This window comes from Chelonoidis abingdonii, chromosome 20 (genome assembly GCF_003597395.2).
Source record: "Chelonoidis abingdonii isolate Lonesome George chromosome 20, CheloAbing_2.0, whole genome shotgun sequence".
Taxonomy (NCBI): domain Eukaryota; kingdom Metazoa; phylum Chordata; order Testudines; family Testudinidae; genus Chelonoidis; species Chelonoidis abingdonii.
The window spans coordinates 14,031,304-14,043,757 of NC_133788.1; the positions used below are offsets into that span (position 1 = coordinate 14,031,304).

At 44.9% G+C, this 12,454-nt stretch overlaps 1 protein-coding gene across 1 annotated transcript; it reads left to right on the forward strand.

The window, feature by feature from the left end:
- The first annotated feature begins 4,087 nt into the window (after positions 1-4,087).
- Positions 4,088-10,138, forward strand: EXO5 (exonuclease 5). Its single transcript, XM_032779458.2, has 5 exons — positions 4,088-4,193; positions 5,581-5,849; positions 6,566-6,670; positions 7,065-7,237; positions 8,614-10,138. The coding sequence occupies exons 1-5, from the start codon at positions 4,099-4,101 to the stop codon at positions 9,079-9,081; spliced, it is 1,110 nt and encodes a 369-aa protein (XP_032635349.1). The 5' UTR covers positions 4,088-4,098; the 3' UTR covers positions 9,082-10,138.
- Positions 10,139-12,454: the final 2,316 nt, after the last annotated feature.

Below are 12,454 nucleotides of genomic sequence, written 5' to 3' on the forward strand. Positions count from 1 at the left end.
TCTTTCTGGCCTAGAGTGATATTAATAGGGACACTTGCAGCAGTGGGCTATCGCCCAACTCTCAATAGTAGCCCATACGGGAGATAGCTGGGTAGACGCCCACAGTAAACAGATGTTAGAGTCCATGCCAAGCTGTGTAAACTCCCTGGTCAAGGGAGCGTTGTACCATATGCATGATGTACAGCCTAATCCTCTGTACTCTTTCCCGTAAAAAAAGGAAGGTATCTAGAGACATAAAATACATTCTAGCTTGTGTTATATACATGCACCTGGTAACATTAATCAGCATCTCCCTTGCCAAGTTTAAGAGCATTAAACATTTATTGCCACACTCCGTTTTAATTTGTGGGTAGGGAAAAAACTACATCCATGTCTCTGCCAGGAAGAGAGAGATCTAAGGTCATTTGTATGTTTGTATGTTATACATGGTTTTGTATAACCTTGAAATGATTCCCTTTGTGGGGTTCTCCCCGGGGAAGTGGATTTAAATAACCAACAGGCTTCTAACAAAGTGAGGTTTTCATGAAGAGAAGCTGGTATGATGGCTACATTGGAAAGCCCAAATAAAAGCATAATCCTTCCCAACTTGTATCCTTGTTTGTTCTGACATTAACTCTTCTCTGACAGGAGAGTAATACTTTATTATAACCTACCCCCTCAAACTTTCTATTACCTGCCATGGGCACTGCTGTCAGAGACCTAAGAATCTCAGTCTATTTCGTTTATGCAAGAGAAAGGTTAAGAGGTGGTTTGATTACAATCTATAAGTACCTATATGAGGAAGAGACAGGCCTTGGTTTAGAAAACATGACATATGAGGGAAGAGCAAAAAAATTGGGTCTGTTTAGTTTGGAGAAGAGTAAGAGGAGACATAAGAGTTTTCAAGTGCATAAAAGGTTGTTACAAGGAGGAGGGAGAAAAATTGTTTTTCTTAACTTTTGAGGATAGGACAAGAAGCAATGGGCTTAAATTGCGGCAAGGGTGGTTTTGGATTGGACATTAGGAAAAACGTCCTAACTCTCACCATGGTTAAACACTAGAATGAATTTCCTAGGCAGGTTGTGGACTCTTCATCAGTGGGGATTTTTAAGAGCAGGCTGGACAAACACCTGTCAGGGATGTCTAGATAATACTTAGTCCTGCCTTGAGTTCGGGGGACTGGACTAAATGTCCTCTCAAGGTTCCCTTCCAGTTCTATGATTCTGTGATAGTAATGGCTCTTTGATCTCGCAGTAAAAATCAGAATGAAGTCCAATAGTAAAAAGCTAAAACTAGAATAAATCCGATAAAATAGGGTACAATTTTTTTCACCAGTGAAGGTAATTAACCATCAAACAGCTTTGCAAGGGGTGAGGTGGATTCCCCATCACTTGAAGTTTTTCAATCCAGACTGGGGGGTAGGTCTACTCTTAAAAAGTTACAGTGGCAGGGCTACAGCGCATTAGTGAAGAAGTTACTACTCTGACAGGAGAGCATCTCCCATCAGCATAGTCAATCCACCTCCCTGAGAAGTGGTGGTAGCTATGTCAACAGAAGTTGTCCCATCAAGCGAGCGCTAGCTACATTGGGCTTAGGTCAGTACAATTGCATTGATCAGAGGATTTTCATACCCCTGAGCCACATAGTTATACTGCTGTATATGTGTAGTGTAGACCTGGCCTGGATGCCTTTCTAAAAGATACTCTAACCCAAACAGAAGTTGTGGCTTAATCCAGAAATTGCTGGGTGAGCTTTTATAGCCTGTTATGCTGGAGGTCAGACTCGATGACTCTGGCCTTAAAAATCCATGATTTCATTAAACTAACACTATCTGTATCTGTCTTTGATAAAACACATTGCAGGCTTGCTTTGAAGAGCTGATGAGAAGAATGTTTGACCATCTATTTAGAAAGGTGCTTAGCAATGAGTGACTGCCACGCTTTGCCTCTTGTTTACCGTTCCTTTAGGCAACTGATAGTGTAAGGGTCAGACGTGCTCAACGGTCATTCCGTAACTTGGCTGGACTCATTTGTTTTGCATAACTTATTTCGAGTAAGCACATGATCTATTGCAATGTAGCAACCAGATTCTGCCAGGTACCCATTGTATCTCATAACTTTTCCCCAGGAAGTTCTTTTGTGGTTAGAATTAGCAGACAGAAGATAAAGCTTTCTCCTCTAGCATACTCAACTCAGTCTGACTTAATTTAGAGAGACTTAAGTTTCTCATATGCATGTTGACAGCCACTGGCTCTGGGAAGGCAGAGGAGTGTAGCATTTGGTAAAGATTAAAGAACACTTGTCAGACAAGGTCCAAGTAGGAGAAAGCATTATCAGGCATTCCTGTCTTTATACAGCTCCCACGCTTCTCCTTTGCCTTTGAAGACCTTCTCCTCTTGCTGTAACAGCATGGAAAATTATGGGGGAGGGGGAATACATTTAAATCCATGTTTAATAACTCCGTTTCAGTCCTCACCAGCAGACACGTGAATAGGTTATAACATCCGTGCAGGGAGAGCTTAGAAAACAGAAGCAAAGTTTGAAGGAGTCGTATGTAAGGCTCTGTCATGCAAAGAAATGGCATTACTTCCCAGCATTAGAGGCAAGGAGACAGCAGAACAAGAAGGGAGGTGTGAAACGGGTCTTAGTAACTCTGTGTTTATGTGAGCTGGGGGTCAAGGCTTAACCTCTTCGTATTCTTTCCAGCGTGACTTTGAACAAATACATTCAGCGTGTCAGCTCTGTCAAGTTTCCAGTATTAAGCCGCAGACACCTGAGTATGACTGACTCACCCACTAATTTCCTAGACCCAGCCTCCCTTCGGATAAGCCTTTCATCTGACACATCTTTATCTGGTTTTTCTGTGTCACGACATTGCTACCTTGAGACTCATGCAGCCCGGAGCTCCGGCTTTAACCTGACAGCCCTAGCATAATCAACGGTGAAGAACACCTAAAGTAACACTTCCTACTCTCAGAGCTGTGGAGAGAAAATGTTGATTGACACCAGCGTGGCTCCAGGCACCAGTGCGGCAAGCCCTGCCAGTCCCTGCGAGGGCGGCAGCCAGGCGGCTTTCGCAGCACGCCGGCGAGAGGTCCGCCAGTCCCCACCACGGCTTTGGTGGCAATTTCGCAGTGGGTACACTGCAGCCGTGGGATCAGCAGATCTCCCACAGGCCTGCTGCTGAAAGCTGCCTGACTGCTGTGGTTGGGGTGGCAAAATACATAGAGCTGCCCCTGATTCACACCCAAAGGCAGGAACAAAGCACAGGAAAGGTGTGTGCTCCCCATAAAAATCATATGGTATTAGAAGGTTGTCAAAACTCCTGTCAGGCTACAAATATCTTGAGATTGACTGACAAAATCATGAGTTTTTAAAACAAAGGTGTTGAACCCCCAAGAGATTGTTTTGCCTTCTGCTTTCTAAAGCTTGAAGATGCACTTGGATCAGATTTTCAAGCTTTTTCTGCTAGAAACTCTTTTTAATGAAAGATGAAACACTCATGTATTCACCTGCCTAGAGCCCTGTGTCAATACAAATTCTGTGTCTGCAATCTCCTGAAATGGGTCTGTGGATATCTGGGATTTGCAGGGCTCTCGACGTGACTCCAGGAGCTGGGGCTTTACAGAAGACCCCCAATACTGTCAGGATCGCAGTAAATTCAGGAGAGTGGGCGAGGCTGCATGAGGAAGGCAGAATCAGGATTTGCTAAATGGGGGATATCTGTTTAATATCAAATCTACAGCCTGTGGCCAGGGCCTGTACCCTGCCTGTCCATTCACTGGCAGTGGTCGGACAAGCTGACAGTGAAGGGTAAAAGCGCCAGAAGCCTCTGCCGGGGAGGATACAATGCATAATGCTCTGCTGGGGCTGGGCTTCTCGGGGCGGTTGGGGGTGGCCCCGGGGCACCATTACTGGTCCTTACTCGTGCCCATTTCTGCAATCGCTGCTGCGCTGGAGCCTAAGCGGGGAGCGGAGAGGCAGGGGAAGGGATGGGACCGCAGGAGGGAGGAGGCAGGAGAACGCGATGGGCGGGGACGGGGACGGAGACCTGCCCCCTTCCCCTCCTCCGGGCGGTGCTTGCCCCAGCGCGCAGGGCGAGGCTGCAATTCAAGCGTCCATGGCGGGGCCGGGCTCCGAGCCTGGCGAGCTCAGCGACTCCGAGCTGCTGCTGCTGCTGCTGGAGGAGCCGGGGGACCACGCGCTGCAGTCGGGGTGAGCGCTGCCCCCCCTCTTCCTAGCTTCGGGGTTCGCCTGTAAAACGCCCCCCAAAGCCTAGAGGGGCGGCAGCCGCCGGAGCTCGCCCCTCCCTCCCCCGGCTGCATCCCGATTCCAGCCGGCAGTGGCTCTTCCCCGGTAACCCTGGGGGGCTTCTTTGGCAGCTCCTAGAAGAGCTGCATCTCCCAGGCCTCTGAGAAGCAGCCCCAAAATCGGGGTGCAGCCTGGGTGCTTTGCAAAGCAGCGTGGGGTCCTGTACCCCCTTCGCTCCCGGAGGCAGGGGGCAGCGAACAGGCCCCCTGCCTGGAAACACGGGGGGGGGGCAAGGCTTGTAACCTTCCCAAGGAGTCCGGAAGATCAAATCTCTATCCCAGCAGTTGTTCCCTGCTCCCAGCATGTAGATTCCTAACGCAGGGAGAGTTTCCTTTTGCTCCGGGGCTGAACAGGACTTTCCCATGGGAGGGTGTGAAACTTGTCGGAACTTGCCCAATCTGGCTCATTGAAAATAAATGGCTGCTCCTCACTGGGGCTTTCCCAGAGGACAGTAGGAATTATACCAATGTGTTCCTAACTTGACACAGACTTGAAAGAGAGATTGATACTGCTTATCACTTTACTGTTTCTTCTTTGTGCTAGTGGCTTTGCTGGATAAACTTACTGTGCAAACTGCAAAACAGTTATCAGAGGGGTAGCTCTGTTAGTCTGGATCTGTAAAAAGAGACAGAGCCCTGTCGCACCTTATAGATTAAAAGAAGTATTGGAGCATAAGCTTTCGTGGATGAATGCGTCCAGTGCCGGCTTTAAGCCGATTCACCCAGTTCTCCGGACGAGGGCCCTGCGCCTAAGGAGGCCCTGCTCCAGGGGTCTTCGGGTCCTTTGGTGCCATGGAAAACCCAGAGTGGACTCACTGCCACTGAAGTGCTGCCGAAGCCCTGGACCACCGCCGAGTATTCCAGTTCGGCCCTGCGGGCAGGGGCGGCTCCAAGCACGTGCCTGGGGCGGCAAGCCATGGGGGGCACTCTGCCGGTCGCCACGAGGGCAGCAGGCAAGTTGCCTTAGGCAGCATGCCTGTGGAGGGTCCGCTGGTCCTGCGGCTTCGGCGGACCTCCTGCAGATGTGCTGCTGAATCCGCGGGACCAGGGACCTCCCGCAGCAGCCTGCCTGCCATGCTTGGGGCGGCGGCAAAATACCTAGAGCCCTCCCTGCCTGCGGGTCATAAAGCCGGCCCTGAATGCATCTGACGAAGTGGTTTTTAACCACGAAAGCTCATGCTCCAATACTTCTGTTAGTCTATAAGGTCCCACAGGACTCTTTGTCGCTTTTTGCAAATCAATTGTATTTTTAAAGTACTTTAGAAAGGGGGAAACAATGTATTTCACTATAGAGACTCTGGAAAGCCAAACTCCTCAAGCGACCTGCCTCTGGAATCCTTAAAGACGGTGTTGACGGAAGACAGTGCAGCTGGGAAGGTGAAAAGAAAGAGAGCGCAGACTCCACTGGAGAAGTATTACCTGAAGTACCTATGCGTGACTGATCTGTCCACTCAGAGTTGGTGCGAACAACAAATGGTTTATGGGAGGGAGCTCCCCCAGCTGCAGGCACCAGAGACAGTAGTGTTGTTAAACACAGGGAAGAGCATACATCTAGCCAGAGGTAACACTACCAGACTGTTGCAGTAAAAACTTCCATTTTTTTTTTTCTTTCTCCTCAGCTGCTTCTGCATCTTTTATTACACAGGGCGTTGTTTTCTGCAAAGATTTTGGAAGGCTTTGATATGTTTGTTAACAAATTAATTTACTTGTAATATGCTTGGTCAAATTCTACCCACAGCTGCACCTGTACGACACTATTGATGTCAGCAGGGATGCACAGGTATAACTGCAAGCCGAATTTCACCTGCTAGTCTCAGAAGAGCCTTCCAAAAGCATATGCTTGCATTAAAGAGCAGTATAACACACACTGCTTTAACTATCCTATCATGCCAGCGTCTGGACTAAATTTAACTTATGGGTATCCCTGGAAAAAAGAAAATTTTCCTCGTAATCCTCAGTGGATTGATATATTGCACCAGGGTCAAGGAAAGGGGCCCAATTTTGTATCATTTTCTAACATTGGTAATTTATTTTCAAAGAGGGCACTGAACTGGGGGTCAGGAGACATGGGTTCTTCTCTTCCTGGCTCTCCAACTGATCTGTTGAGTACCCATCTTTGTGCCCGATTCCCCTCCCACCTGTTGTCTATCTTGTTTATTTACACTGAAGCTTTTTTACCTTGCTTCGTGGTGCCTTGCACAATGGGACCCAGAGTTACAGCTTCAAGGCAGGACTGTGATAAAAATTAATAATCATTTTATCTCTTTTTGAAATCAGAACTAGAAGTCCATGATGTAGTGAGAGTACATACGACCAGCAGGGAAGATTCTTGGGCAATAAAAATACTGAATCTTCTTTCTGTGATTCCAGTTCTACAAGCAGGTATGTAGGCAGGCAAAAGATAGTCATAATTTTTTTTTAATCTTCATTTTACTCTGTTTGTGTGATGTCAGAGAGAGAGAGTGAGTGTGTTTTATATATAAAAATTTGTTGTGATCTTTGTGCTAGCTTGAAAGGATGATAACAATTAGAGATTGTTAAGACAAAAATATTTATTTTAAACTCCCTTGCCTGAATTTCTAATAACCAGCTTAGATTATTAAAACTGAAATTCCTTGGGGAGGCATGCAAGCATTCTCTTAATCTGGTGTCTAAATGCAAATTCTTAAAATGCATCAGTGCTACAATTCCAAGACATTTGCAGTGTTACTTAAGTCTTCATTCAAAAGCCATGCGAGCCTCATAAAATGTCCGGGTATCCCATTTTGTATTCCAGGTGGTTGCGTGCGGGAGCTTCCAGTGTTCGGAGTAATAGAAGATGTCTTCCTGACGGGAATCATTGATGAGCTGTGCTATAGTGCCACGGGAGAGCTGGAGCTGAGAGAGCTAAAAACTCGAGGCCAGCCTTTTATGCCTTCTGGAGCACAGAAAAAGAGAGATTATTTCCAGGTGGGTAAAATATGCTCAAATCCAGACAAATATGTTCAAAATAGGGGTAAAATTATGTTCAAATCCATAGACAAATCTTTGCTCAGAAAACAAGCAACTGATAGGTATTAGACTAACATTACTAAGGAAGTAGTGTAATGTAACGACCTTGTATTTATATTGTCCCTCTTATACCAAAAACATTCTACAGATTATTATGCAAATTATATGTGAATTGCAGCCATCTCTGGACTGAAAGAGAACCGCTGTTTGACAGCCAGCCGCCATGTTACACAGCTGGTTAGGACAGGAAGTATTCAGTTGAAACTAGAAGGGGAACTCCGTGTAGATGGAGTATAACCACCCCAACTGGGATTTAGACCAGGCGTCAGTGTTAACAACCCTTCTCTTGGGAAGAGTGCCCTAGGATCTTCAAAGACAAGTCAGGACACTTGGGTCAACATCTCATGCAAAAGATGGACCCCCAGCATTCCATGGCCTCCTAGATAATTGGTTCAATGCTGACTTGCAGAGACATATGTCACCTACTAAACTATTGCCATCCAATCCCACAGCACTTGGATTGGTTGTGAAATATTAAGTTTATTTTAACTACAAGTGCACCCTATTTATGTAATCTGAGATCTGCTTTCAGCTGCATATCGTCAAAGCTGCCTGAAGGATTTATTTGGCTGCCTGATTCCCATTTAGAAATAGGGCAACAGTGAAAACCCCACCTTTTAAAGTTCAGCTGATTAAGTCTCATTCTGTAAGACCCTCGCCTCGATTTTGAACACAGTTTATTTACACCTAGAAGTTATTTGCATGTACATTTTTATCACTGGCTCCTCTGTGGTTCAGTGAGTCGTCCACATTTTCCTGGGCTACTCGTCTATTTGGAGGTGATCTGTAACCTTACGGTGATGGGCATTTCTACGTATAATATGCTCAGCATTCGAGGCAGTATTGCACTGAGTAGCATGATGATTTCCAATGAAGCCTGAGGCTGTGCCTACACTCTGTGCTAGGGGTGTGACTCCCAGCTTGTGCGGACATATTCACGCTTGCTCCCATCTGAGCTGAAGCTAGTGGAGCATGAACAGCAGCAGATTGGGCCAGCCGCTCTGAGTACAAACCCTTCTGAACCTGGAGGGTTCGTACTCACGGTGGCTAGGCTGGGCCACCGTTGCCTGTGTTGCACTACTATTCTTAGAATGCGAGCTCAGATGAGTGAAAGTGGAGTATGTCTTTTGAAGCTGGGATTCCCATCCCTAGCTGTCAGTGTAGACGTAGCCTAGGGGAGTTCATCCTAGCTTGTTGCATTCTATAATGCACTATTGTTTGATCATCTATTGAATTATCTTCTCCCTCTCTCCCCCTCCTCCTTCCGCCTTCAGGTCTGTTTGTATAAATACATTTTTGATGCCATGGTGCAAGGAAAACTGAAACCAGATGTTATCACCAGTCACATCCAGCTGAGGCCAGAGCAGCCACTGGGATCGCAAATTAGGGAACATGCTCAGAAAGTAGGATTCATGGTAACCTGCTTTGCGGACCTCCTGGAACTGATGTATCTAAACCTGACGCTCTCTGACATCCCCGGTATTGACTGTTTGAAAATTGAATACAGCCACCAGGAAAGTAACACTCTGCTCGGAACGGAGGTGGTTCGGTTTGAAGAAGAAACTGTGCTAGAGAAAGCACAGTACTACCTTGCTTACTGGAAAGGACAAAGGGAGGTCCAGGGGGTGGAAATTGAGGAAGCGTGGAAGTGCCAATCATGTAGCTACTCGGAGATCTGTGATTGGAGGAAGAAGAGGGCAGAAGGGCCTGAACAGAGAAGCGGACCAAAGAAGAGTAAATGAAGGCAATCCTGTCCTCCCGGAAGGAGGTTGCTCCTTATTGATGTGAAAATATGCGTGCACTCAATTCATGGGGTTAACCGGACCATAGAATGGAGCAGACCACAAGCCCATCACATTACTAAGCAGAAGTCATTGCACCAATGGTGAATCTGGCAGCGTGTTTGTAATGTGACATTTTAAGTGCTCTTAAGAAAATACTGTTTTGGATAGTACATATTGTTACACAGGTGTAGTCCAAGCACGAGGCAAGCTGTGCGAGTTGCTACACTTCTCTGAACCTCCATTTCCTCCTCTATAAAATGGGGGTAAATGCCTACTGCATATGGGTTCTCTGAGGGCTATGTAATTTTATCTTGGTGAAGTGGTTTGAACAATAGTTTCTTTTATTTCCTAGTGCTATAAACTCTTACGTACAGAAGGTTCCAAACCATAATCCCAGATCCTACCACACCCAACTTGGTGCTTCATCTTTAGTTCCTTTGGAGTAACTGTATCCCTCATCTGTCTTCTCCATCGGCTCTCCCAAAGATCCTATATCAGCCATTCTCTTTATAAGATTGAAGCTGAACTCAGCTCTCTCCCAAAACCCATTAGTGCTACACCAGGGCATAGTGAAATGAAGGCTGGAATTTTTCAAAGGTTGCCTGAATTTGGCACCTAACTCCCTTAGGTTCCTTTGCAAATCTCAGCTGAAGGCCCAGCCCTGCACGGTGCCCGTACGATGCCAAGTACCCCCACTCCCATTGGTATCCATGGGAGTTGTGGTCATTCATTGCCTTGCTGGGTCAGCCTGTTAAAAGTGGATCTGATTCCGTTCCTTATGTAAGCCTTTAACCTTTCTATGTGTTGTCAAAATTACATGTTCCAGTAAGAAAGTAATTTAGAATCAGTTGACAAATATTTAACATATTACTTGATTATCTGTATGAAGGAAAATATTGTTTTTATAATGTTTAAGGTATAACAACAAAGTTCTTAATTGTGGGGGAAGAGGGGTTGTTTGGTATGTTTGGAGGTTTTTTTACTATTGAAATGAAATAAATAGAAACTTTCACTATTTCCATACCAGGAAATTATCCCGTCAATTGAAATATTTTGAGGTGAGGGGCAGGGCAAATGAACCCTTTCTCCTACGTTGGACTAAAAAACAACCAGTTTTGATTGTGTGTGCAAGAGGGAGTTAATTAGGAAGGAAAGCTATAACTACTGCAAAACTTGTGAAGTTTAAATATTAGTGTTAGAAGAGAATGTTCATACATGATGAACCATGTCCTCAGCTGGTATAAATTCATAGATTGGCTCCTTCAGGCTTTAAAACTTCTTATTCTGATCATCTAGTCTGATCTTTTGTATAATACAGGCCACAGAACCGCACCCAATAACTTCTGTATTGAGTCTCTATCTTCTTGTGTGAGTTATGGCAGATATTTTAGAAAACCATCCAGTCTTGATTGAAAGACTCCAAGTGACAGAGAATCCACCACCTCTCTGGGTAAGCTGTCCCAATGGTTAATTATGTTCATTCTTAAAAACGTGTGCCTTATTTTTCACCTCCGTGCTTCAGTTTCCTCATTTGTAAAATGAGGATAATGCCACTGACTGTTGTAAAGCACTCCTAGATCTGCTGATGAAAAGCACTATTAGGTATTATTATTTTTAATCTAAATTTGTCATAGTCATCTTCTGCCAGTTTAAAAAGCCATTACTATCAGAAAGCTCTTCCTTGCTTATAGATTGTGTTCTAGTCACTACTGAATCTTCCCTTAGATAAATTAAATAGATGGAGCTTTTTTTTCAGTCTTTTGCAGTAAGGAATCTTTTCCAAACTGCAGTGTTCTCATTCTTTTCTGAATGCTTTGCAATTTTTTTAACATCTGTTTTGAAATGTGGATACCGTAACTGGACACAGTATTCCAGTAAAGGTGTCACTAATGGTGTATATCCAGGTAACTTTACTGCCCTTCTCCTATTTAAACATCCAAGGATCTCATTTACTCTCTGTTATGGGATTTCACTGGGAGCTTAGGTTCAATTTGTTGTCTGCCATGATCGCAAAATCCTTCTCAGAGTTGTTGCTTTCCAGGATACAACCCCCTCCCTTTCCCCCCATCTTATAAGTTTGACCTGCATTCTTTGTTTCTAGTTGTGTGACCTTGAATTTAGCTGTATTGAAATGCAGGTTGTTCAGATGAGCCACAAGCGATCCAGGTGGTTCTGTATGACTGACCCATTTCCATTGTTGTTTACCATGCCACTAATTTTTGTGTAATCTGCAGATTTTACCAGCAATGTTTTTATATTTTCTTCCAGATAATTGGTTGAGAACAGATCCCTGTAAGGCCCCACTGGGCACAACCCCATTAGATAAGAACATAAGAATGGCCGTACTGGGTCAGACCAAAGGTCCATCTAGCCCAGTATCCTGTCTACTGACGGTGGCCAATGCCGGGTGCCCCAGAGGGAGTGAACCTAATAGGTAATGATCAAGTGATCTCTCTCCTGCCGTCCATCTCCGTCCTCTGACAAACAGAGGCTAGGGACACCATTCCTTACCCATCCTGACTAATAGCCATTAATGGACTTAACGTCCATGAATTCATCCAGTTCTCTTTTATACCCTGTTATAGTCCTAGCCTTCACAACCTCCTCAGGTAAGGAGTTCCACAAGTTAACTGTGTGCTGCGTGAAGAAGAACTTCCTTTTATTTGTTTTAAACCTGCTGCCCATTAATTTCATTTGGTGGCCTCTAGGTCTTATATTATGGGAACAAATAAATAATTTTTCTTTATTCACTTTCTGCACACCACTCATGATTTAATATTCCTCTACCATATCGCCCCTTAGTCTCCTCTTTTCCAAGCTGAAAAGTCCTAGCCTCTAATCTCTCCTCATGCGGGACCCGTTCCAAATCCCTAATCCATTTTAGTTGCCATTCTCTGAACCTTTTCTAATACCAATATATCTTTTTTGAGATGAGGAGACCATATCTGTACACAGTATTCAAGATGTGGGTGTACCATGGATTTATATAAGGGCAATAAGATATTCTCCATCTTATTCTCTATCCTCGTTGGATCGATCACTGCCCGCCGATTCCGTGGGTAGTATAGACATATCCTAAGTGTCAGACAAGAGACAATGGATGGGGGAGTGCAAGGAAACACTATTGGCAGGGGGCTCAGAATCTCAGCTGTGTTCCCCCCCACACACCTTTTTTTTTTTTTTTTAATTTTTTTAAGTTTCTAGCTCTCCTGGCTAAGGGGGAAAACCTGGAAACATAACCTTAAATGCTGCAACACCAGAAGGCAAATTAAAAAGTACCAAACGTCTATTATCTTTAAAATGTCATAATCTTTAAATCAATCTTATGATT

What these genes read in the sequence shown, in the direction of transcription:
- EXO5 (XM_032779458.2), top strand. Translation starts at nt 4,099, where the DNA reads ATGGCGGGGCCGGGCTCCGAGCCTGGCGAGCTCAGCGACTCCGAGCTG. An exon ending in GAGCATACATCTAGCCAGAG is followed by an intron (nt 5,850 to 6,565) that starts GTAACACTACCA and finishes TTTTGAAATCAG; the next exon opens with AACTAGAAGTCCATGATGTA. An exon ending in AAAAGAGAGATTATTTCCAG is followed by an intron (nt 7,238 to 8,613) that starts GTGGGTAAAATA and finishes TTCCGCCTTCAG; the next exon opens with GTCTGTTTGTATAAATACAT.